The sequence below is a fragment of the Zalophus californianus genome, chromosome 3, assembly GCF_009762305.2.
Source record: "Zalophus californianus isolate mZalCal1 chromosome 3, mZalCal1.pri.v2, whole genome shotgun sequence".
In the NCBI taxonomy this organism is placed as follows: Eukaryota; Metazoa; Chordata; class Mammalia; order Carnivora; family Otariidae; genus Zalophus; species Zalophus californianus.
This window is the reverse complement of record NC_045597.1, coordinates 75,402,681-75,430,105: the sequence shown is the minus strand read 5'-3', so window position 1 is coordinate 75,430,105 and position 27,425 is coordinate 75,402,681. Positions and strand designations below refer to the sequence as shown.

Genomic DNA, 27,425 nt, shown 5'->3' with positions numbered 1-27,425 from the left:
CACAATTCACAGTGCTCACCATAGCACTGTGTATATTCTTTGCCTATTTCCCTAACAGTTTATTGGGCATTTTCTTTCTCATTTGTAGGAACTCTTTATATTTTAAGGAAATTAGTCCTCTGTCATCTTAGATGTTACAAATATGTTGGTACTACTTATTTTATTTCAATTTTATTAATATTTTTCTCTGTTGAAATGAATTATTTCAAATTTAACTCTCTTTTGGTACAATTTCTGAATTTGACGTCTACAGAGTTTTACATACAAAAATGCTTTCTTCCCCCCTATTTTCTTCTATTGCTTTGAGTTGTTTTTTATGTTCAACTATTCAAGCCATCTATAATTCACTTGAGTATATGGAGTGAGACCAAAATACCATATAATTTTTTCTAAATATCATATCATGCTGCTGACAAAATTGCCTCATATTTGAGTGCAAAATAATAAAGCTAGATCCATACTTGGTGCTTGCAAAGAACCAAGAGAGGGCTGTTATAACTCAGTGAAGGAGAAGCAGTGCTGTCTGGACAGCAGGCGAGGAGCTGCTCTGCAGGGCTTTGTAAGTCAGAGTTGTGAATTTGATCTTATTCAAGTAGTGTTTCTTTTTCATGTTGGTTTCACATGTTTCTCTCTATATAAAATATATTTTAATTTTTTTAATCCATTGAACATTTTAAATTTTCTGTATTATTTATACAACAGACACTCTATTATTTCCATCATTACATTTCTGTCATGTTTTTAGCTCTTAATGTTTCCTTGGTTTCTATCTTTTGTCAAAATTCTTGTCCTGCGTTACTTCCCTAAGGACTTGTAAACATTCCCACTGGCCTCTGGTATTGTATACTGCTGGGGAGAAATGTGAAGCCGATTGATCTTTCCCCTTGTAGGTTAGCTGCTTTTTCTGCTAGAATATATTAAAGAAGCGATCTTATAAAATTTTAACTCATTAACTCACTTATCAGGATATGGGTACATGTTAATCTTTCTTTTTCTGTGGTTTTGTTTCCTGGAGACAAACGGTGCTCTCCCTATTGGCTGAGTAAGGTATTAAGAGTATTTCAGAATTTTTCTTTTATTATATCTTTGGACATTTTTTTTTCTATTCTACTTGTTCTTTTTTCTTTAAGGTACACCTTTTAGGAACTTTTTGGTTATCTTTGGGAGGCTATCAGTTTCTCTTAAAATGAATGTTAACCTTTTATGCTTTGTTTGACATTTATTTTCCCAAGCCCTCCCTCCCTACCCCTAAATGTGGCGTCAGCAGTATCAGTTCTGGGAGCTATCCCCCTTTATATGCCTTTTATCTGCAACATTGACTCTTTCTTATTTATTATCTTCTTTGATATCTTAGACATCTTACTTTAGCTCTTGTTTCAATGAAAAGCCACATTTTCTTGAGCTCTTCTGTGCTTGTCGAGAGCATTCAAGATATTCTTCTGCTCTGTGACCTGGTTCTTTCTGTAGAGATTATTTCATGTTATTGTCATTTATTCATCTATCATATTATTTCATATACATATTTATTTATTTATGTTTTCCTTGTTATTTTCTGATAATGTCTAGGGAAGAGGGGCTACAAAATTGTCTCAGAACACTTTCTCAATCAAATGTTCTGCTTCTTGCACACTGGTCACCTGTCTCTTTGCAGCAAAATGCACCTCCCTCACCGCCATTTCTTCTCCTTCGGGGAGTTGGAGGGCCATGTGTCTCACACTAAATGTCTGTATGTTATGGGTTTTCTGTTAAATGAGTTTGCATTAATTTCTTTTCAGGTTCCTCCATCAGTGTCTGACCAGTTGATGGCCATTTATGCTCCCTACTTTACCCTGCCATCCTCCTCATTGCTTCTTGGGGGGAAACAGCATATGTATTTACATTGCCCCTCAACCTCAGTTTGCTTGCTATGCTGAATGGGGCAAGGGACCTCAGCCATGACTTGCCCTGCTTCTAGATTTCACCCTTTAAATAAGAGGTGGTTCAGCTCTTTTTTGGATTGTTCCCCCTGTTTCCTAGAAAACTTTATACTCTGTAGGTTTTGTCTGCTATCAGCAGTCCCCCTTGTTTGAGCTAACCTTGTCGCATTTGTTATTTCCGTCTGTGTCATCTGTCTTTTAATAAAGGCTATCCCATACTTTCACTGAAAATAGCTATTTTCTATTTTCAATTATTTTTGCTGTTTTCACTTGATAGTAGGGAAGGGGGAATAGCTATAGAAATATCACTACTCTACCTTCGACAAAAGATGACGAGTTAACTGAATTAAGCAATAAAATAGTTAAGTGTTCACTAGATATTTATCAGTGTTCGCTCACTTGTTTGAATAGGAGAATATAGAAGTATAGCACAATCTTGGGGAAATAAAGTTACAACTCTTGAAACAATTTACAAATATGCTTGAGTCAGATGTGGATCCAGGCTCTCGTTGCACTAAAAGCTTGGTTGAAGTATTGATTGTCAAGGCCTCCAGGGGTTAGAAAGCAGTGCAATTGGAAATACTGTTTTAGGGACAGCTAATATTTGAACAGGTGTTGTAAAAAATATTTGGAGTGCAGAACATGGCACCAATTTCTGATTCTTAGTCCCCCATCAATATTTCTTGGCTGAGAACAGCCATGCCTCATGGGGACCTCTCAGGAGACAGTTGGATTCAAGAGTGAGTTGGCGTGTAGAAGGATTTTTGAAGGTCAGCAAGCTTATCTTAGGTTTAGGAGAGATCCGTAGTAGTTTTTTGAACCAGGGGATGAGATAATGAGGGCTGTGCTTAAGAAAACTTCATCTGGCAATTGAATTGAGGTGATTTCATTTGATCCCACTGGGGCTCGGTGAGTCCTTTGTACTAGGTATCCCACTCAGTACAGTTGTGCAGTGTAGGGAACAGTTCCTTTTGCAAGAAGCTTAGTCTGGTGGATTTAAGAAACTGATTTGGAAAAATCTGACTCAGTAAAATTTCAATAGCGGAGTTGACCTCAACTCTTATTATCACGGGGTAGCTGTTCTGTGTTGCCATTGTAGTTCTACTCTAGTAGCAGATTCAGTCTGTCATGGTTTTTACCACTTAGGTGGATTCTATGATTTACACAGGATGCTTTAAAATTTACCTCCAAATCACTGGAATCCTGTTGTGTCCCATAAATTTAGATGACTTTTAAGCAGCAGCATTTTGTATTTCATTTATCCATATTCACATCCTTCTAGACCAGGTTTTCCGCCAGCCTCGTGATGGCTCGCCTCTCTTCTAATGCACTCTTACTGCCCCACATCTTCTCCTAATTATGCCTGCCTGATGGCTCCTTCTCTGAAATATTTTTATTCCCTGACATTTTGCTCCACAGTTGTTTTTTATGTCAGTCTTGCTTAATCAATTAGAATTATAGTCCACTTGAAGACATAAATAATCGTCTACATTTTATTTATTTATACATCCCATGTTACTCCTGAAGATGACTTGAGCATGTTCCTTCCATATTACTGTGTTTTGACCTTGGCTGAAGTGGTGGATGTCCGATTAAGGGGGGGAGGGTGATATTTTATGAGCTAAGCACACAAATGACCAATAAAGGAGTTTCTGTTGTTTTTTATTTATGGTTTTTATCTGTTTGAAAGTCCTACAAGGATCAATCATATTTACCAAATCAACTTTACAGGGAAAAAGCATGAATTTGAGACTCTTCCAGTCAATGAGAAAGCATTGCCACAAAACAGATTTGATATAAGTTAAACATAAGGTGCTTTTCTGTAAATATGTGCACATTACCAAATTGATGTATGCGTTCAGTATAAATTTCCTTTAAAATATCGGTACATGTGATATTGGGACCTTATATTTTATGAAAGAAAGACCGCCACGTCCTGTGGCTCTTTATCCCTCAGCAGCTGGGTCCAGCTGGTGGTCCACATTCCCCTGCTACTTCTTCAGTGAATGGAAACATTTAGGTCAATATTGATATAAAACTTCTTGAACTTTCTTCTCTTTCAGCTTTGGTTCGCCTTTGTTAATGGATTTTCTGGGCAGATTTTATTTGAACGTTGGTGCATCGGCTTGTACAATGTGGTAAGCATTCTCCATCTCTATCAGATAGCATGCAGAACTTCAGTGACATTCCTTTACTGTTTATGTCTGGGAAGTGTATCTAAGTCAATCATCTGTATACATAGCAGGCAGCACAAATACATCTTTAGAGCCTTTGTTGCTGGGACACATCCTGCAGAAGCCCAAGCTCTCCACACATGGTTTCAATCATAGCAGATCATTCTTGAATAACCCCATGAAATTATTAACCCATATATCTTGATAATAGACCCTTGTTACCTCCTTACTAAATGCCTGCACAACATTTCCATGTTTTTAGCTCAAGTAAAAATTTCTGAGCTACATCTCAACCTATTCCACTTCATAATTTTATATCTGAATTCCTAAACATAGACACACATATATAGCACATAATCTAGTGTCCTTTTTGTCCTTCTTAAAAGAGTATCTGTCCTTGTGGAAGAATGTTTTCTTCCACTGCTAGTGCTAAAATAATGAATGCTGACTTCCAGCTCCCATGGTGAATGGTAATCAGCTTGTTCCATATTTTGCATGATTTTAGAGTTCTTTTTTCATTACTTCACTATTGTGGATTCAAAAGCTAGAAATAAATATGAACTACAAGCCGAAAATGACAAAGTGTAGCTACTTGGCTTTTTGTTTGGTGGTGAGAACTAAGGGGCTCATAGCCTGGTGCTTTAGAGACCCCAGCATGCGACATTTTGAGTTGCACTTTCCCATGTCTTTTGGACACTAACTCTGACGTTGCCTGCCCTATGGGAGTTTATAGTCAGAAGCAGCCATCATAGGTAGATATAGATGGCAGTTACCAGACATACAGTATACATTGTGGTGCTATAAATATTTAGTTTGTATATACATATGTGGCTGGATGTTCAAGTCATCTCCACTCAGTCTTTTTCTTTTTTAGTAGCTACCATGCTAGGTGCTGGGTATAAAATGCCGCATATGACAGGTTGCCCCAGCCCTATGTAGCTTGACAGGTGAAGAGGCTCAAATAGATAGACTAAGCTACCACTAAGCCTGAGTTCATATCTTGAGTTTAAACAGCATTGGTCGGTTAGGAACTGTACGCTAGCACATTTATTACTAATACTTAGGCTCAAAAGGCAAAGGTGACCGTAGTGAGAGCAGGGCTGAATCAGTGCCTGTTCATCACCTGTGCCCTAACAGCTACTCTAACTCACTTATCACATGGATAGAGGCTCAAGGACCTCCCCTCGGACAGATTGTTAACTTTGCAGAATTTAAAACTGTTTTGAGTAGATGAAAATTATGCTGACTGCTCCATAATGATTTAGTGCCAGAAAGGGCCAAATCCATACCCATACACGTATTTATAAATGGGAAGCTGAGACCTGTGAACCTGTGCTTTAGAGCTAAGGACTGGAATACAAGTCCCCTGGTCACACGAGGCATGGAAGCTAGCCCTACTTTTGTGCTCAGGCATGACAGCTGGATTCTTTTCTTAGCTCTGTGCAGCCTTGGGCAATTGAAATTAATCCAACAAACTTGTACTGAGGGCCTGCTATGCTTAAGACGCTGATAGGCTATAGGACAGGGTTGGTCAAAATAGGGTCCACACACCACTTACATTAGAATAACTAGGATTCGTTTGAAGATGCAGATTCCTAAGCCCCATCAGAGTTTCTCAGAGATACTGAGAAACAAAACAAAATGTTAAATACATTTTTTTTAGGAACGGTTGTGCATATGAAAGTTTAGGACCCACGATGATCTTTGATCCCTAGAGTTGGGAATGTGTGGTATGCTCTTTGTGTCCCCCAGACTATAGAAAAGAGAATATTGCAGGAGAGAAGTGAATTTCCAGGTGAAATGGCCCATGTCACTACAGGTACACAGTACAGGTGTTAGAGTGAGTCACCAACCAGTGGTGGCAGAGTTGGGACTCTCAAGGATCTGTGAAGTGGTCTCAGAAAGGTGTTGGCCTCCAGAAGTCATTCATGCTGAAAGGGCCAAACCTTTTGAGAACATGGAAGTCTGTCCCCGTAGAAATTATTTTGGTGAATTTTGTTTGAAATAAATTGAAACTCAGAGAAATATTGCAAAAAGAGTACAAAGAACTCCTGTATTAGATTCCTCAGTTATTAGCATTTTGTCCTCATTTGCATTGTCTGTCTGCACACGTGCATGTGTGTGCACACCCCTCGTGGGCGCTCGTGGCACACACACACCAATACACTCATTTCTGAACCACTTGAAAATAACTGAAGACATCAGGCCCCCTTACTTTGGTGCATAGATGCTAAGACCACAGTCTTATATAACCACAGTATAATGACTGAAGTCTAAAAATAAGCATGGATACAATACTATTATCTGATCCATATTAGTCCATATTCCAGTTTTGCCATGGCTGTTCCAATAATGCCTATTTAGTAGGTTTTCCCCCCTCTAGCCGCACTGCCCAGAGTACAGTATGGTACAAGAGGCAGTTTGGGACATCTGAGATGTTCACTAGTGATCCCTCTTCTGGGCTGGATTTCCTCTTGCCATTTTCTCCAAACAGCATTTCTGTCTTGCTTGTGTTGCTTTTTCTTCTTCTGTATTTACTCTTTATATTTATATTTGATTCCCCAGGCCAGCTAAAGTAGCGAGTCATCATTTCTCGTAGCAGATTAAATAGCATTAAAACTAACTTGAAACTCTTAAATCTCTCAGAATAATGAATGAATGTCATCCCATTGGATTCTCATTATATCCATAATCAAATTTCTCCATCATTTTATTTTATGGTTACTAGAACCACCATGATCAGATGGATTTCAGTTAGATTTCATCCTTATTTTATTAAGAGATAACTCTTAATGTGTTTTCAACTGTTTCAAAAATTTATCCCTTTTAATCTTATCAAGTCAGAATAATTTGAAGAAAAAACTGTGAGCCAGCCTCACTTGTAAACAGCATTATAAAAAATCTAAATAAAATAGCAGCAAATAGAGTTCAACAATGTATCAAAAGAGTAAAATATTTGACCAAGTAGGGCTTATTTCAGGAATATAGGAGGTTCACACTTTTTAAATATTTCTAAATATCATTATATCAACGAAAGAAAAAAGAAAAACCTGATCTCATCAGTGGTTGCTGAGAAAGTATTTGAGACAAGTCAGCTGCCATTCCCAAAATAAGAACTCTAAGTAAAATAGGAAAGAAAGAAGCCAATTAACCTAATCTAGACTATTTATAAAAAACAAAAAACCAAAAAACAACAAAAAACAGCGTATTGCCATAAATGGCAAAATTCTTAAATGATTTCATTTTAAATAAGAAATTAGTCAGGGATGCCTGAAATCACTATATAATTCAGCTTTGTTTTTGGAATTTTCAGCACCTGCCAAGAAAATTAACTATTACAAATACTAGAAAAAAATGATTTCTGTGTTTATACAAATATGCACACAAAAAGTGGCCTTTTGAATGTGTTCATAAATGGCTGTATATCAGAAAACCCAAAAGATACCAGTAAAGAAATTCTAGAATTATAAGAGAATTTATAAGGCTACTAGACTCATAATAAATATATAAGGACCAATAGCTTTTTTCTATCCTAGCAATCAATAGCTTTTTTTTTTTAACTCTAGCAATGAGCACTTAGAAATGCAAAGGTATAATAATTACTTTCATATACATTGCATAGGAATAATTTTTGCGGTACCAAATAGAAAAAAAAATCCAAAATCTTATTGAAGTATACAAAATAGAGTTGAACAGATAGAAAGCCTTTCTTTCGTGTGAGAAGATGGTATCATAAAAAAAACTCCTCTAAATTGATATATAAATTTATGTATTCCAAATAGAATCCCAGTGATTGTTTGGTGGGGGGGGAGGGAGTTGCATGAAATGATATTGAAGTATAAATGGAATTAACACATACCTGAGAATAAAGATGTAAAGTACAAAAAAGAACAATTGTACGGGTCAACTTCTCTCTACTAAACATCATTCTATACTACAAACCTGTTGTAACCAAGTCAATGTGATGCTGACATGAAACTGGACTCATAAGTTAAGGAATCCAGAAGTAAATTCCAGTTTTGGATTCCAGATCTGTAGTATGTAAGAATTTAATAAATGTCAAAGGTGCTATTTTAGGTTAATGGGAAATGTTTGGATTGATTGTGTTCTAACAACTGGCTCTTTATTTGGAAAAAATAAAATTAGACTTCTGTCTTTACCACATAGATAAATAAATTCCAGATATGTTAAGGCTTACATGTGAAAAATGGAAACTGTAAGCTTCCTGCAGGAAACTCCTGAAAACTTCATAACCATAATTGGACTCTCAAAGCTATTCTTGACCATATAAAAATTAAACACTTTTATACGGCAAGAGAAACCATAAAGAAAGCCAGGAGACAGAGTGCATTTGGATGAAACTTTATAATATAAAGACAGAATGGATATCTGTTATACTCCAAGAATCCTTAGAAAAGTGGATAAACCACAAATAGAAAACAGACAAAGGACCTGACTAGACCATTCACAAAATTGCAAGTCCAAATGTCCAACAAATAAAAACATGCTCAAACGCACCGATTGTCAGGGAAATGTAAATTTTTTAAGATTTATTTTTTTATTTTAGAGGGGGGAGAGAGAGAGAGAGAGAGGACAAGCAAGTGCAGGGGGTGGGGAGGCAGAGGGAGAGAGAAATAGAGAAACTCTAAGCAAACTCCACGCTGAGCACAGAGCCCGGCTCGGGGCTCAATCCCAGGACCCTGAGATCACAAACTGAACTAAAACCAAGAGTTGGACGATCAACCAACTGCACCACCCAGGTGCCCCAGAAATGTAAATTTTTTAAAGTAAGAGTTAATATCTCCAGTTTTTTAGTCTGGAGAACATTAAATATAACACCCATTGCTGATAGGGAAGCAGCAACAAGATTACTGTTGTCCTTTGTGAAGGGAAAGGTAAACTCTTGTGAACGCAACCAAGCAGCATCTTATAAAATTTAAAATAAATGTATCTTTTTACCCCACCACCCTGTTTCTGAGAAACTTTCCCATAGAAATAAAAGATAAAGTATATATATTATAATATATTGTAGATGTTTTTTATATAATGTTTGTGGAACAAAGAAGTGGAAAGAAATGAATGTCTATCTGTAGGTGAATAGCTTAAAAAATACAGTGCATTCATACTATGAATTACTATGTAGGCATGCAAAAGATTGCATTAGTGTCAAGCCCAGGGGACTTGAAGGACATCCCATAATGCATTGTTTTGTGAGAGAAATATGATGAAGAAAAATGTGTAATAATGTCTGGTTTCTGTAACAACAAAGAATGATCCCCAAACAGTATATGTATGTGTACGTGGTATGTTGTAAGCAGGGTGAAACATATGGTAGGCCCTACCGGGTAGTTGGCCATTGGTGAGGGGTAGGACGCTTTGAAGTGGGTAGAAAGTCAAGTAAAAAAGAAAACAAAAACAAAAACAAAAAGCAAGATGGCAGTATCAAGTGTGCATGATAGCACATTTAAGCAAAACCACAAGGGTGAGTTGATGTACTAAGAATGTGCAAAACTTCTGAGATGTCTGTTAGGAGCATCTCCCTTAAACAGACAACTTGTATTCCTGTGAAAGGGACGAGTACGACCACTCTTGCCTTTTATCCTTGAAATCTGGAGCACACTGACATCCCAGGGCTGTTTTCCTTTCTGCTCCAGGTTGAAAGAGGAGCCTGCAAGTTTTATTGGCCTTCCTCCACCATATCTCTGATTGCTTTATCCTAAGAGATTTAGAAAAGGCTTATTTATCTGGACTCAGGCTCCCAGTAACTTGTGTACACAGTGTTCTCAGAGGCACACGTCCAGTTCCCACGGGCTTGAGAGCTTGCTGGGTCTGCGGGTATGGAATTGCTCGATGCTGATGCTTAGCAGCGAGTGACCCAGTATGTGAGCCATTCCCAGAACCAAGGAAGAGAATGGCCTGCAGGACTGCTGTGCTCTCTGGGCTGGAATGACGTCTTTATTCCAAACCTCTTCTTCAGGATCTGGCTTTCTCTTTCCAAAACACAAATATGAGTGTGTCCGCCTCCTATAGATTACAGGTAAAGTTAAAAGTCTCAGAAGGCACCATCTGCCCAAGAAACTCATTGTCATGGGAGCTTGCGGTCTCCTTCCCAGCCCTGTCTTATGCCCTGTCCTCAGCCAGCCAGCACCCTGGATGTCTTACAAGTCCAACCCCCACCCCCAAATGTACCACATGTGTTCAGACCTGAAGCTTTGTGAGGGGTGCCTGTTTCAGGGGAGTCCTTCCTTCTGTGCCCCTCTCCCCAACACACCTTTTCCTCCTGCCAAATCCCATAGGTCCAGTACCTTACAGGTCAGGCAGTCTGGTCCCAGAGTCCTTTCTTGACTCTCCCTTCTCCTTCTCCACCCTCTCCCCCATGAGTTTTGCAGAGCGCTGTGTTTTCTGTGTTTATTTATATGCCTGCTGCTGGCTGCCCGTCTCCACCTCTGCAGTAGACAGAGTTCCTGGAGGTCAGGGACCTGCTTCTTTTCCTTCTTCTTCTGTCTTTAAATCTCCGTACCTATTCCTGGTGCTTATCACAGTGTCTGGCCCATAATTCATTCCCAGTAAATGTCTGTCAGATGCATAAATGGATGAAGCACATTGTGCTTCCTGAAATCTGAGTATAAGATCAGGATGGGAAGTTGTAAAGTTGTGTCTTAGCCGATGCTCACGGAAAGCACGACACTTCACAAAGCCACCTAAATCACCGCTCATTTGACATAGGAAGGTAGTTGTTAATTTAACATGATTTCTTAGCTAATCAAATATTTATGGTGTTGTTTTTAATGTCCAGTGGATTCATTTTATGCTGATTAAGTAACAATTAAAAACGGTCTTCCATGCACTCTCTTTGTTTGGAGGGTGTCTGGCGAGTTGTGAATCATTGAATCTCAGGTTCGGACTTGACTTAAAATTAAGTCATCATTCCACAGAACGGAAACACCTAAGCCAGGTGAATCGGAATGTCCTCTTTTAATGGCTCATTGTTTTCCATACAGATTTTCACCGCACTACCACCCTTCACTCTGGGAATCTTCGAGAGGTCTTGCACCCAGGAGAGCATGCTCAGGTTCCCACAGCTCTACAAAATCACCCAGAATGCGGAAGGCTTCAACACAAAGGTACACAGTGTTATTGCAGAATTGTCACCTCAGAAGGGCATAAGCACTGCTGTATGTCTTCCAGCTCTAGTTATCTGCCTGTGAGGAGCTAATGCATTAGAGACAACATTCGAGAAGAGGTGAGACCCCTGCCCTCTCCCAGTGTAGCAAGCCAGTGAATTCAAGATGCCAGCTCAGAAAGGAAGCTTCCGTGCTGCAAGTTCAGTTCCTGTTTGTTGACTGCTTTCCTCTTGTCCACATGTGGCCAGCAGCACCCATGGCCCTGGCGCCTTTAGGATCAGCTACAGAGGCTCCCCTTACCCTTCATAAAGCCCTGCATTGAGGCGGGCTGGGAGCTTGCCTAACAGAGCCTTCTCGCCACCATGGCTTGGTTTTTCCTTTAAAAGAAAATGTTTCTTTAGCTAGTGAGAAAAATTGGCCAGATGTCAACACAGGAATCAAGTCAGTCATAGGTATCTTTTTTTTCAGACTGGAGAATCAGAAGAGAGAAAGCCCCTAGACCTGAAAGGTGTAAATAATCCTGTGAAGGGCCAAGCAGAAGCTGGGTTAGGTGTTGCCAGGATTCTGCAGTCAGGATGGGCAAAAGGGGACATCATGGGGTCTGTCAGTCTTAGCTAACTGGAAGAGTGGTTGAGGGCCACCAGCCAGGAGGGAAGACCTGTGCCTGGCTTGGTGCAGGTCACCTGTATTGCCATGTTTCTGTCTTAGATGTTTGTGCAGGAGGGGAGATTAGGAAGTTGAAACAGAGGTTCATTGAAACCTTTTAACAGAGGTCAGTGAAATTACTGGACACCAGTTGTGTGCATGATTTGCTTGGGTAGCCCCCCGGGCCTCGGTAAGGATGCGAAGGGGAGTCCTCCATAAGAGAACAATCTCTGAAGCTTTTGTTTTGAGCCAGGTATTACTTGATAGTCTTCTTTCAGAGCTGCCTTATTTTGAGGAAAGCATAACAGGCACATCCAAGCCTGGAAAAAACAAAATGGATCCTATTGGTCCTAGTGTCTTCCATACACAGGAAGACTTGGATGAATAATTGTATCAGTCCATGTTTACTATGATTTTATCAATGGGAAGCAGGGCCTGTTGGTTCTGCATTCTTTTTATAAATCTGTTTTTTATAGAGCTTGAGTTCAAAGGCCCTGTAAGATGGGAAGTAAGTCGGGAATGGAGCCACTTAAAAGGTAGTAGAGCTGAGAATGCTCTGAGACTTATTTGCAGACACTGTGGAGTTTTTGTTTGTTTGTTTGTTTGTTTTTTGAAGGCGTAGGTGAAGAGGTTAGGGAGAAGGAAGAAAAAAAATGAACATTTAAAAATGGGAAAATCCCATTGTCTTACAATTTTTTTCATTTTTCTGTTTCCCCACCACTACTTAGGATCAAACTATATGACAATCCCCAGAACAATCTAGATTTTTAAAAATAAATTCAAGCTGGCTTCAGTATAGTAGTTCTGTCATCTCAGTAGTTAAAAAGATCATTGAAATGCATTTATAAAAACTTAATTTAGAAGAAACTAAACTTTGTGTTCTTTTGTGTGACCTTTGAAGTGTTAAAGAGAATTTTTAAATGTGCATGATATTAACCAAACTCCTAGAAATTAACAAGTTGCTCGGGAGAGATTTTAAAAAGCAAAACAAAAGAGCGAGAGCACCATGTAGGAATCTACATTTAAAGTGTTTTTAATGCTTTCAAAAAGTCCACAGTTCCTGTCTCTTGGTAACAATTTTGACCTAATACCTTTCTCTTTCTAGATGATTGTAAAAGTCTGTTGTCTTTTTATGATCCTAAAAAAAAAAAGGATTATAATTCATTTTTTGGATGTGGACAGATTGTATATTGGTCCATGTATATGTGCATATATATTTAGGTCTTTGCAGCACGGTAATGTTATCTGGAGACAGTCCAGTCATTTGTATGTAAAAATGAGGAAATCGGTATTTTTTTAACTTCAAGAATAATACGCTACTTCTGGAGCGATGCAGCCCACTGCCAGTATCCTTCACAATGAGGCATTTGTTGAGTTGCACAGAGGTCAAGAGTTGTGGGCAGCTCCTGACTCCCTTGGTTTGTTTTCCCTTAGGTTTTCTGGGGTCACTGCATCAACGCCTTGGTCCACTCCCTCATCCTCTTCTGGTTTCCCATGAAAGCGCTGGAGCATGGTAACGGCTTCATGATTTCAACTGTCAGCAAGTAGCTCTGCAGTCCCTCTGGTGCCAGTTGTTCACAATTTTTTTTTCCCAGGTCTGCAGACCGAGAGATCACAAGAACACATTTTAGAAGAAAAACATACCTAAAATCTAATGAGAGCTCAGGCTCAGTTTATAGCCTGTAGGTTTCATGCATTCTGGCTCTGAGAGCCCATTTTCTTTCCAGTTGCCTGGAGAGTTTAAAGGCTAGAAATTCTAAACTGTATTTTTAATAACTGAGTCGAGGATCTTGAAGCAAAGCACTGTACTGTAATGAAACATTGATGCCCCTCGTCCACGAGTTTGACATTTTCTGTTAATTTCTTGGGCTTTCATTTTCCAACCTCATATACCTCTATGCAGAAGCACTCAAATCTTGTGAAAGTCTAACCTTACACCTAGTTTCTTGAAAAAGTCTCCTTTCCTTGACATACACTTTTCAAGCAACCTTTTAAATTTTGAGGCCTGATTCTCTCCGCTGGTTTTAGTCTTTCCTCCAGCTGGAAAAGAACGTGTGAGAAACGTGGCTGCCTGTATTTGCTCACACTCCTGAATACATCCAAAATGTTGCCTCCTAACGAGACGCACCTTTTAGTCTCAGAAAAGGGAAATGGATCATGAGAATGCTACTCTTTCATCCTTCTCAAATAGTAATAATCCCCTTGGGAAAAATTACTCCAAATGTTGACTAGACAAGGCCTTTTATTGTTCAGAGAACCAGAGAATATAAAGCTTCCAAGCCTCTTTGTTTCTATGTCAATCTGTTTTGTGCTTCAAACAGAAATGATTCATCCTCACTGATATTCTTTAACCTATTAAATACCGACAGAGAAAATGCATGCACAGCCAATTTATTACACCCTGTGACCTGTTCTTTGAGTTTCATCCGACCTCCTTTTCCTTCAAGGGTCCCTAAGTCTCTAGATCAGGAAATAAAATGTTCTGCTTCTAACCGCCCCCGCAACATGGGCCATTCTAGCAAAATCGTGTCCTTTGAACTCTAAAGCTTTCCTGTGATTCATCTTTACTCAGTGTGGATTTTTATGTATTTTGAGTGAGTAGGGGCTACAAATAGAAGAGTGTTGAATGTGGTTTGTTTTAGAAGCTCCGCCAGTTTGGTGATATAAGCTGCCATCACTGTAGCAGGATGGACTGGGGATGTGAAGCAGTTTGTCTGATGAGCTTAAGGACAATTTGGACAGCTGCCCTCTTATCCCTGAGCCCGTACTCAGGAAGACACGGGGACCAGCATGGACTGGACCACAAGTACCATCGCCAGGCCCCTTACCCTTCTTATCTAGACATTGCACTCTGGTCCTAACTCCAAAGTGCTTGCCTTTGGATTCTCAGAAGATTTATAAGATGGTCATTGAATTGCTACTAATGTGGCCAATTCTGCAGTAGAGGAAATGGTTTTCCAATCCTGGAGTTAGGATTATGCGCTTTGAAATTACAGCTTGCTGTTTATGGTGGAATTGCTATAGTCTCCCTAGATGCCACTATGTAAATCTGTTCATTCACCTGAAATAGCCTGTGTTTAAAAGCAGACAGACTCCCAAAAGTTACTAATTTACCTGAGAGATAACACCAAGTGAATTTCAAGTCCATTTCTGCCACCCTTATCCATGTCCCTCAAATTTGGCAATTTGCCTAGTAGCCAGCCCATAGCATGAGTTTTTCCAGTTTGTATTATCACTATCATCATCAATGCCATTATTTCATTGTATGTATTAAGCCTTCGGCGTAGAGATTTTCTTTTAATTATGTTGTAAACGTTAACCTATTGAGTGAAAATGTGTAAGATGAAATAAATTGCAAATATTAATTATATTTGGCAGAGAATTATAGAAGGCCATTGGTGTGCTTGTTCATTAGTTGGCTTCCTCCAGCAAATGAATATTTTAGAATTAATTTCTAAATTCTCACTATTAATGTGTAGCAACGATGATTGCATCATTGCTCATTAACTTTATTCATGCAATATTTATGTCTAAGGCACTGTGGATTCTAAGGGTGAAAAGTGAATGAATCAATGTGGGTCTTACTGTCAAAGAGTTTGTAGTCTGGTAGGGAAACTAGATTCATGCATGGCAACTTCTAGTACAAAGTAGAAAATAATTGCCTCAAGTAAAATACAGATAATGTGCTGTGGGATTTCAGAGGGCTGAGAGAAAACTGCCTTTCATCTGGGATTATTAATGACTTATTAGAAGAGGTAATATCCAGGCTTAGCCTGGAAGTCCAAGTAGGATCGAGATGTGTAAGAATGGAAGGAAGAGCCAAACGAAGTGGGGAATTTCAGGGCAGATGTGGAATGCTGCGAGGAGTTGATCCCTTCAAGGTGGAAGACAGGAAGAGGTTTGAGAAGGTGGGTGAAAGCTGGACAGCACAGGGTTTTGAATGTGATGTTAAGAGGTCAGGACTTAAGTTGTTAGGTGAAGAGTTAGGTGAAGAGAATAGCAGAGGGAGAGGGAGAAGCAGGCTCCCCGCCAAGCAGGGAGCCTGATGCGGGGCTTGATCCCAGGACCCGGAGATCATGACCTGAGCCGAAGGCAGATGCTTAACCATCGGAGCCACCCAAGTGCCCCCAGCCTAGATTTTAGATCAATGAGACTACCATGATCAGAGGCATTTGAGGGACTGAATGTATCATGTCTGGTAAGGTGAATGGTAGAAGGAGAACTAGAGGCAAGAACACTAGTTGTGTGTCCGGGTATTACAGGGAGCGTGTAAGGAGAGTTACACCCAGGAAATGGGAATGTGCTTGAAGAGGAAGGAGCATGTTTTTAGAACCTCTTGATTTAGCAGAGTCACAGCATATCTGTGATGTGCCAGACCCTGAGAGGAGAGCACACGTCAAAATGCTTCCTCTCCCCTCCCCGCCCCTGGCAGCTTCTGGGAGGTCAGAGCTGATGATCAGGAGGTGTGTATATCACGGCTTCATGGCCAGTGTGCTGTGTGCTGTGGGGACACAGCCCAGTCCAGTGGGTCAAGGAAGAGGCTTCTCCAAGGAAGTGACATTTATGTTCTTGAAAGATGAGGAGGGGCTGATCAAATGGGGCAGGACAGGGGTGGGAAAAGTTGGGGAGCGAGAGCATTCCTGGACCAACCAGGCAAGCACACAAACCTGAAGACACCATGGGCAGTATTTCCCAATGTGGGGCTGGAGGTTACCTGGATTCCAGACTTCGCTGGGCTCCCTGATGAGCATTTCAGGATGCTGGACAGCAAAATGTTGGTAACCTTCCCTCCTTCTTTCCCTATCCTTGTGCAACTATAATAGATCAAAACATGTCTTCACATATTCCCAACATCCCCTGGGTCAGCAATGGCACCTGCAGTCGGGAGTGGCTGGAAAGGAGGGTGGAAGGTCAGGGTTAGGTAAGGGTCATATCAGGAAAACCCAGGTGCGGACTTTTCTCAGTGAGAGGTTGGAGGTAGGAAGACTGGTGTGTAGAAAAACACATAATGTTTGGCAAGAGCATGAATTTTTTTGGGGGGGGTGGCGGGAGGGAGAAAGAAAGTCAGTGGTGGAAATCGAGAAAGATTGCAAGTTTGAGAAGACAGGGATATGGCAGCTGATTGGATTACTTGTTTATATGTGCTGATTTACTGTCTTAACTATAAATGAGTTCCTGCTACACTTTGAATCACCATTTAAAATGGTGTATCACCCCACCCCCAAAGAAATGCAGGAACATGGCACTGATTTGAGAGGAACTGAGACACTTTCAAGGCCTGGGGGACCCTGATCTAACAGAGGAGTGTCTCTATCCACCCCCAAGTCCCACCTGAAGGTGTCCCCCAGACTCTAACCCACACCCAGGGCCCTAAAGGAGTTTTGCCTGATGGGCTAAGGTCCCTAGAGTCCTTCATTTCATTGTTCCACACTTTGTGGATTATGTCACAAAGATGGTGAATTTTACTAGGGGCTTCCCTCTCCACTATCCATGAAGAGAGGCTTAGAGGCTTACATACCAGTGTTGTTCACTTTGGGCACATAATTGTCGGGAAGAAATATTTTTGAGAAGGTGTGAGCCCGTCATTCATTCCTTAGAAAGGTTCCAAGTATTTTGCTTTGCTTATTTTTGCGTGGTTTTGGATAGACCTTTCAAAGCACTCCTTTGCTGATGGAGTTTGTGATGATTCATTTCAAGTTTCAAAATAAATTTTTCCACTCAAGCAATTCAGCAAATCAGATTTCTTCCAACCATCACAACCTTACGCTCAGTCCCCAAAGCCTGTCTGCAGCTCCCACCCTTTGATCTGAAAGTGAGTCTAGGTTAAAACCGGAGATGTCACCTTTGCAGGGACCAAAATTCATCAAGACCCTTTGTGTCAGGCCACTCAGGTTTTCCATTGGTGGTATCCAGTCTGCATATTTGAGTAATCATCCTTGAAGTGGAATGTGGTTATTGGCAAAAGAAAGTAGAATCAGTTTTGACTTAAAAAAAGGAAACTTTCAGATTTTTCTTGATGAAATTTAAGAGGGAGGTGAGGAGAAAGAGAATATACTTAGCAGCAGAGAAAAATTCCTCAAAACATTTGTTTCTCCATTCTTCATAGTCCACACCCTGGAAATCATTCCCACCCCTTTTCAGAAGGAAAATTACCGTATGGATACTTATTTTATTGGCACTAATTAAGCAGCAAGGTCTTTTGAGGTTTCTGGAAAAGGCTGTTTCATACTTTTTAATAAATGTGCTTCTAGAAGACCAGTTTTGTAAACTGTGCACATGTATAAGATGAAACATAGCCTGCTTGTCTCTGCTTATGGCATTATTCGGTCATCTGAGCTTGAACTACTTCTGATCCGTACCTGGTGCTGAAAATTTAGCTATTTTATATCACATAAATCCTAATGACTTGCCTTGCTTCACATTCAGCTAAGTTTGGGCAAGAATGCCATTGTTCTCTGAGACTGCAACTTCTTAAACTCAGTTATGTATTCATTAAAAAGGAAAAGCTAAATGAGTCTGTTCTCTGTGCCAGGCCAACACCGGCTTCTGAGCATCCCATAGGGAGCCCATATTGCGTGGGTGAATACGGCCCGAACCTACTTGATGGCTGTAGCGCTTGGGCCTGCCAGGAGAATGTGCGATTGCAGCCACAGAGTTTCCCAACAAAGTGCTGTATTTTCAAGTAAGCCAACGTTTCGTTCCCCTTTACAAGTCACTACCCTACTGTGCCCATATTTGAAAAGATCTGAAATCCATGGAAACAATCTAGGGATGAACATTAAAAGGTAAATGGGACAGAAAGGGGGGTGATTACTCCATGTGGCCTCCGCCATCTGGAACCCCTGCTGAAAAGACAGAGTGTAGTGCAGGATCTTCCCAAGACCCCGAAGCATGTAGGTGAAGTGAACGGGGCTTGTTCACTAAAAACTAGAAAGATGGAATACTTTGGAAGTTTTTTAGATTTTTGTACAAATGAAACTACAGCTTATAAATCTAAATATCTCATTACTAACCCCATTGTAGTATACTTAAATTAAACCCAAGTTTCCAAATTCAGAACACTTTTTGTTTTATTTGAGCTTGTTTTAAACACAATGACCTCTTGAGGGAAAGCTCGGACATTGTGTTCTGCCTCACAAATCTGTAGTGCGGGTGTTTGGAAACAGAATTGGGCTGGAGGCCCATTGTTTTCATTCAGTTAAATATCTCTTAGGTTTCAGTGTCTCTTTTAATAAGCCCCATGTTACGCATATTTGAAACAGTCAGGTTCAGTGTAACGCTTTAAGAGGCGTGAGCCAGAGTTCCCCGATTTCACTAACCCTTATAACTTTATCAGGAAGTTGAATTGAGGTGCATTAGCCAGGGTGGGACTAATCTGTAACAAACAACCCCCAAATCTTGGAACATATCCCAATAAAAGCTAATTTCTTACTCATGTCACTGTCAATCGGAAGAGTGCATTGAGCATATTTTCTTATGTTCCGTATTTTTTTACCCACATTTTTGATGCTCTGATAATTGGGGCCTTGATCCTGGAGAGACTGCCCCTCCCAGGGCTACTTCATTCTTAGAGAGAGCGAAGGACTCCCCTGCAAGAATGTCTCTGATACTCATATCAACCAGCCTGGAGGCCACACCCCCAACCATCTCCTCTCTGAACTGTCATGCACCAACGCAATATTCTCCCTGCCCTAAATCACCCTGGGGCCAGATACCAGACAACTAGAGATCACTCCTATAACCCAGAGCCTGCTGAAATTATTCACACCATCCAATCCTAAACTTACACAGCATACCTACCCTGCTTTGTCCATTCCATCCCCTGAAAACCCCAGTAAAGGCTCTGGACCATGTTCTCCCTTTTCCTCTTCTTCCTCCTTACTGACCCCGGTGCTTTCCCTTGTGGGCTTGCATGGCATCCACGCCTCCTGTTTCTAGGGATCTCTATGTATAAACTTTGTCCTTCACGACAATCATTTCCATGTCTGTGTATCTTACCATACCTCATGAAAATGAATTCTGGGTCCATTTCAATACAGTGGGGCTCCATTTCATGCATGACCCCTGAGTGCACTCTCAGCCTTCACATTAATAGGGGACAGAACCAGGAGAAGGAGTGGTTGCTCTTGACCATCTCTGGGAGATGATCCATCACTTCTGCTCATGTCCGATTGGCAAAGACTGGTCACAGGGCCCCACCTGGGTACAAGGAGCTAGGGAACATTACTTAGCTATGTACCCAAGAACAAGAGTCTATGGCTACACAGGTGGCTGTTGGACATTGGCCATCAAGTTCACTTTTCATCATTGTTACCACCTTTTTTTAAACTACCTTTTTAAAATCCATTTTTAGTAAACAAAAGTGGAAAAAAAAAGCAGATTGAAATTTGAGTTTTGTATCCTTCACTTTGTCATCAATAATGGCAGTAGAGAGGAGAAAATCCAGCAAAAAGGCTTATATAACCAGGAACTTAACCCAGCACTGGTTATGAATGTAATTATAATCACTAACACTTGTATAAACTCTACCTCCTATAAACTCTTTCCAATATTTTATACCACTCTTTACAGAGAAAGGAAAAAATAAATTTTCTCTTGGTGAATACATAGCATTGGAAGCAAAAAGAATAGTTTCAGTTATAGTCCAGGCAGTCCAGGCATTTGAGCAGGGTGAGTTGTAAAAGTTTGTTTGTAAATGAGTTACTTGGAACTTAGAATACCTCTTCACTCCTGATATTAATCCAGTAGTACCTGGTTGGCATAGTACCTCCTTCAAACATCTGCAGTCTTGAGAGGCCCAGAGAGTAAGATGGGGAAGAGACACCCTGTGCATATTCTGGAGTAAGGGCTGCTCTCAACCAAAGCTGCTGAGAACTCTGAAGCCAAAGGGTGGGAACAGGAAAGCAGGAGAAACTTGGCATCTGCTCTGCAGCCAGAATTCTTGGCAGGTGCCTGGATGTCAAGGGAATGGTGCGCCTCCACCTCAGTTCTCCCTCCTGAGTCATATGTGAGTGAGGTGCTTGTGATTTGTAATTCAGGTGTTCCGTGGATTCTTACTTCATTAAAAATGCACATATAAATTCACCCCATCTGTTTTCTTGATTATTAAATCCTGTCTTCTCTAACCATACAGGACCATGCTATAACTTTGTCTTCAGATTTTGCTTTTTGTCAGAGCCATTTCTGGATGCATTCTTGTGGTTTAGTTGGGTAATGATGTAATGCTTTTAATGAGGATTTAATTGAAATGGCATCTTTATAAAATGTCACCAACCTAGCCCTTTGGAATATTCTGAAGTAAGTTCCTTGATCATTCCATCTGCTTAGAAAATGAGACATACTTTCCTTACAAATTGTGGGTTTTCCCACAAATATTTTCAGAGAGGTTTTTGCATGCAACCATTTTGGGCTGTCACTACTAATGTGGAGGGTCCATGTGGTTTTGTCCCAGTTGTTCACAATAGTCTGTTTGAGTGACTATTTCTAAACCACATTTGGCTAATCCTACTTTATGTTGGCCCCTGGATCCAAGCAGATTTTGCAAACAATATAAGTCTGGAAGAACAGTGGCACCCACTGCTGTGGGTCAGTGGAGCCTAAAGCCCCAGCATGATATTGGCCTCTAAGAGAATGAGCGGACTACCTGGGAGAGTGTCCCCACCTCTGTCACTTTGTTTAACACTTTTGATGTCCATAGGAAACACCATCCTTATACTGGGTTTTACATCACATGGAGCCATTGTATTATTCTAAACATGGCTCTGTCTTATCGAAGTAGATGGGGGAATTTTTCCTACTCTTTAAGTTCTTCACTCTATGGAAATCTTCCTATGGACTTTTGGGAGAGGCAGTGCCCTCCTCTCTCATTTCATCTCTCATCTGGGTGAATTTGATCCTCGATTTGCAAAAGGCCTACTGGTCCCATTTGGGGTAAACAGCAGCTGTTTGGTGCAATAGGCAGCTTAATCCCCCTGACCTCTCTCCTCCTGTTCAGTCAAGCCTTTGTGTGCTAATGATGGGCTTCTGTTAGGAAGTGCTCAGCGTCCTGCTGGTTAAGATAGGACAACAAAGGTTTGGTGAGATCACATCTCTCCACATGCCCTTTTGATGGATCTCTCTTATGAGGGACCTCTCGAGAGCCTTGCACGGTTTGGCACCTACCCACACACCACCAGGGTCCCATAGCTCAACCCTCGACCCAGCGGGGGAGGGGCGTTCCCCTCCATACCTCTCTGCAGGCTGATTTCCTTTTTTGCCTGAATTGTCCCTTCCCTTCTCACTGCCCCCTTCCACCCAAATAGCCATCTCTACCACCCCTTGCTGCTTTGTGTGAAGTAATGTTCTCACTCTCATTTACACAGATGGCAGTTAAATAATGTTCTGAAGGCTGGCTTGCGGAACTCGAACCACTCACCTGGGTTTGGGGGTTACTTTTTCCCTTTCAAAAAAAAATCACTTGTGATTTTAAATATCTGACTAAAATAAAAACAGCTAAACTACAAGAAAGATGTTTTCCTGAGTGGATCGCCGGAATTGTAACAGTGCTATTTATTACGTTTAAGTAAAGTGGGAAGAAAGAATTTGTCAGCAGCGTGCTTCAGGAATACACTGGACAGTCTAATGGGCTTTTCCACACTTGAATTATCAGCAAGCTGTAGCATATTGCTGCATTCATTCACAAATGATTTCTTAGGACTTCTGATCTTTCCTTCAGTAGTATGTTATTGGCAGGATTTAACAAAGATGATGCCCACAGGTATTTGCTTCTAAAGCAGTTGAAATATAACCGTAAGGGAACAATCCATTCTGTGGGAATTTCCCTAATGGGGTGTACAGAGTGATGACTTGTGACTTGTCTAAAGGATGCTATCTTTTTGAGACTTTTGGCGTGTCCCAGAATCTCAAGTTGGTTTAGGAGTTTCTCCTTCAAGGAGTAAATTCTTTCCAGATGGTCTGAGTTTGGAGTGGGGCAGGAGATACTCTTTCCTCAGCAGAAAGCGAAGACGCAGTGCTGAGTTATCCTCCCAAAACGATGAACAGAAATAAAAGGTTTATCCTGTCTTCTCTAAAAGTTACTTTAAGCATGTTCAGATTACCTCACGTATAAACATTGTATTTAATGCCAGTGAGCATTTTACTCTCTTGATAAGGTAGAAATTAATGCATTATAAGATTCTAAAAGCTACGGTTGGAAAATGTCTTTTAGTCTTCCCTATTTTCTCTCCACACCAAGTTGTCCACAGAGCGTTCAGTAGTCACAGAGGTCCTGGCCTCATAAATGAGTTCTCAGTCCCACAGGTAATCCCGGAGTTTGCCCCCTTCTAAAGGCCATCTGGTGTTGTGAGTTGCATCACTTTGTACTAAAGCCTCCTGCTGTTTCTTCCTGTCGATCGATCGATTGATCGTGGGACAACTGGGGGTCACTGCGTTCTCTCCTAGTCTGACGGGAGTGAAGAGGGTTCCCTTCTTACATTAGACACTCTCACGTCAGTATATTCTGTACGCTTCTGTATATTCCAGTTCCTCTTTTGTCTTACCTCCAAAGCTGTGGTTCTCAGACAGGGCAATTTGGCCCCCAGGACACATTTGGCAACGTCTGGAGAAAGTTTTCATTGTCACAGCTAGTGAGTGGGGACTCCTGGCATTCGCCGGGTGGAGGCAGGGGTGCTGCCAAACATCCGGCAATGCACAGGACAGTCGCGCACAACAAAGAGTTATCTGGAAAAATGTCAGCAGTGCCAAGGTTGAGAAACTCGGGACTGCTGCTGTGCCCACCTAACTCAGGTTCCAGGGGGTATCTGCTGCTCACCAGGTCGGTGCATTACATTTACTTCCTATGTGGCCCAGAATCTCTGTCACAGGAACCTAATTACCTGTCCTCCTTAATTCTCTCCTGGAAGTTCTTTCCCATTAGGTGTTGGTATTTCAAAGGAGTACATTTTAATATATTTTTTTTTCTTCTTGGAGTTTTCTTTTTTTCTTTGGGATCCATTTTTCTAGGTCAGTAATGAAAACAAACCCTCATTTACAGTTCGTTACTAAGTGCATGACCTTTTTCATGTCATTTGACTTCTCTTTGCTGCCCTAGTTTTCTCATCTGGATTATGCAGATAATAATACTGTTTTCATATAGTTAGAATAGCAAAGGAGTATTACGTATACTATTATTGCATATTAGTAACTGAAATAATACACTAGTATTACATCTGTTAATAAGCATACAAATATACGTAAAGTGCTCATAGAGTGAGTCATAGAATCACATGCTCTCTTTTGAATGTAGAATTTCTTACGATGCTTAGCAATTTTCTGTTTATGGCCATAAAATCTGAAACATATTCTAAGCCCTTCATATTAGACAAATGCCTTGTATAGTTCATTTCTTTTAGTATGTGCATCAGCAAACATTTGAAATATTAGTACTAAAAGGAAATTCAAAAAGTTGTCAAACCATGACTGTGAACTCTGATTTTCAGTTTGGTCTCATACCCCTTCTAACTCTTGCATCTGGTCAGCGTTGACTCTGGACTCCATTAGGGCTTAGTGTGGGTACTTCAGGGCACTCATGTCATTGTTCTCCTTTCAGGAACATAGGCTGAGACTAGGAAAACCCCCCTGAGCTAAATTGAACAGGAAGAAGATCTGAAACGCTCCAGTTTCTACCATTACACACCTGGGGCTGATGTAGCAATGAAGAACGCAGACCTTATCATCTCAGAATTTTCTTAGAGGAACCTTAGTGATAATTCAACCATCATCATCTGTATCTAGTATAAAATCCCCATCTTAGAGATGTGGAAAGAGACTTAGAACTGAACATTTTAAGGAACTAAATAATGGTAGAGCTGGAACAAGAGAGCAGGGCTGGAATATGGTCTTCTAATGCTCATTGCTGTGATTTTTGTTCCCCACTAACCTGACTCCTCACCACCTCATTTTCCTCTGTATGCTTTTGTTTCTCTCTTAATAGCATCATGCTTCTTTGTTACCTGTTCTTCCTATTGTGAATTTAAAATATTGACCACTCAGTACCAGGTTTTAATGTGTCACTCTTTTAATCAATATTCCTGTATTAATATGACCAGAATCTGGTAAATGATATCACTGTTCACCTAGGTACTCAGGCAAAAACCTTAAATCACCCTTGATTCCTCGCATTTTTTTCCACCCCACATCCAAATCCTAAATCCTAACATCTTCAAAATATGTGCCAATTCCTACCACTTCTTTCCACCTTCAGCATAGCTGCTCTGGCCTGCAATGTCCAGTAGAACTTTCTGTGACAATGGAGATGTTCTGTATCCGTGGTGTCCTATATAGTAGTCACTAGCCACCTGTGGCCATTGAGTGTTTGAAATGTGACTAAGTGTGACTGAGGAACTGAATTTTTTTTATATCAGCTTTATCAATACATAATTTACATACCCTAAAATCCACTCATTTAAAGGGTACAATTCTATGGTATATATCATGTAATTGTGCAACTGTCACCTTATATCAGTTAATCAGTGTTTGAGCATTTTCATTGCCCCCAAAAGAAACCCCATAACCACGAGCAGTTACTTCCCATTCTGGCCCCGCCCCCCAAAAACTCCCACCTCCTGATGATCTCTAGTCTACTTTCTGTCTCTGTAGATTTGCCTCTTCTGAACAGTTCAAGAAGTAGAATCCTACAATAGATGGCCTTTTTGACTGGCTTCTTTCACTTAGCACAAGATTTTCAAGGTTCACCCATGTTACAGCATGTTTCAGTGTTTCATTCCTATTTATTGCTCAAGAATGGAAGAATAGGTGTTTTGAACTTTTTCCTTCCTTTCCTTTTAATGAAATTCTGCCTAAGTTTCAAGTGTCTCCTCTAAATTTCCAGATCATTCCTTTGTAAGTCGTGGCCATCTCTCTGTGTTCTCATAGGATAATTCTTATGTTCCCCAGCAGCAGTCCCTTAGTTTAGGTGTATAGTTAATATAGCCCATAATGTCACTTTGTAGTTCTTCTTTCCTTCTATCCACAAATATACTTATCTAGAATCAGGAGAAAGGGCACACCCTGGAGCTCGATCTATGGCCCCACAATGACCAGATTCTGCCTATGATGCTACTTGGTCATTTTGGTGTTTTAGAAAACTAAACAGATCTTGAATATTTAATAAAAGTCAGATTCCTCAATAAACAGATGGGTAAATCAGCCAACCCAAATATGTGTGTATGGCAGCTACTGGATTGGAAATTTGAACACAAAAATCCCTATAATACTTGGTCTGTCAGCCAGAGATCTGAATTTGAGTATAAAAGGGAATAAAAGGAGATTAGCAGTGCCATCCAAAGAAACCATTCCTGATGTTGAAACAGGCTTTGACCCCTCAGGATAATAACCAGACTTTTCACAACAGGCTAGCTGATGGAAGTTAGACAATTCTATTAGAGTTTTCAGCCTTAGTGATTGTTTTATACATTGTAATAGTCATCCATAAAAAGGAAAAAAGTAGAAAAGATAAGAAAATTAAAGCTTCAAAATCCTAGTTGTATTGTCTGGATGTCTCTCATTGGATTGCTTGCATTCCCCCAATTTATAGACTTCAGAAGTTCATGCAATTACATATGAGAACATGAGTAGTGAATATCCCCCAAGATTCTCTGAGTTCAGTAATTATGAATTGATTTGTACTCACGTAGTTATCTTCCTTTATTGGTCCATAGTTCCAATTTGCAAAAATTAAAAATAAATAGTAAAAGAGCACTCATAAAAAGTCTAATGCTGCTCTTAATAAAGATATTATTATGTTCTTACTCTTCCCTTTGTTTAACCTCACAAAGGGAGATTTTAATCTTTATAAAAATGTAAATTTCAATACAGATCAAGTGTTTGGTTCAGTTTGTTAGAAACCTGATTTTGTTTGTTTGCTTCATTTGGAGAAAATATAAGATGAAAAAAATTCACAGAAAGAGTAGGCATTAGAATCACAGATGATGCAATTTTTGAAATTCCCTTACCATTTGATAAATGTTTCTAAAGTTCTGTTTTTATGTTCTGAACAAAACAGATTGCAGTGCTCTTCCCCAGAAGTTAGTAATAACTTCTTTGTTTTTCAGATACTGCATTGGCCAGTGGCCAGGCCACAGACTATTTGTTTGTTGGAAATATTGTTTACACGGTAAGTTTATCTCTCTGTTTACGGAACTGTTCTTAAGTGGCATACGTGTGGGCGCTGCCTCTGGAAGCCCTTTATATAAGGCCTTTCTTCATATGATTTGTTTTAAATCTTTCAACTCTATAGTGTAGATTCCTTAAAGCTCAAAATGGTTGTGAAATGCTTACCTCATTTCCTAACGGAGATTTTGCAGAGTCAAGATTTCTAGACAGGTGATTACCAGGTCACCCCGTTCTTCAAATGACAGTTTCACATCTAGCTGTGAAAAAGGCAGCACTGAAGAAGGTGATTTTCCCCAAATCTCTCCAAGCTAAGAAAAGCACAAAAGTGACTCCCACCACCTCTGGAGGGGAGACTTGGGATTTCTCCTGGAAAGTAATAATAAGTCACTGAGGATAATACATTTTCCCCAATTCCT

General features: G+C 40.3%; 1 protein-coding gene across 7 annotated transcripts in view; it reads left to right on the top strand.

Annotated features, from left to right (window-relative positions):
* ATP8A2 (ATPase phospholipid transporting 8A2) overlaps positions 1-27,425 on the top strand; it is a 581,949-nt gene that overhangs the window by 403,685 nt on the left and 150,839 nt on the right. For 6 of the 7 annotated variants that reach the window (XM_027591115.2, XM_027591114.2, XM_027591112.2 and 3 more), the window contains 4 exons: positions 3,980-4,054; positions 11,092-11,214; positions 13,294-13,372; positions 26,949-27,010. In XM_027591115.2, the coding sequence (XP_027446916.1) occupies positions 3,980-4,054; positions 11,092-11,214; positions 13,294-13,372; positions 26,949-27,010 (339 nt within the window). Of the gene's footprint in view, positions 1-3,979; positions 4,055-11,091; positions 11,215-13,293; positions 13,373-18,391; positions 18,510-26,948; positions 27,011-27,425 lie in introns of those variants that run through there. The other variant, XM_035726894.1, reaches the window with a different exon arrangement.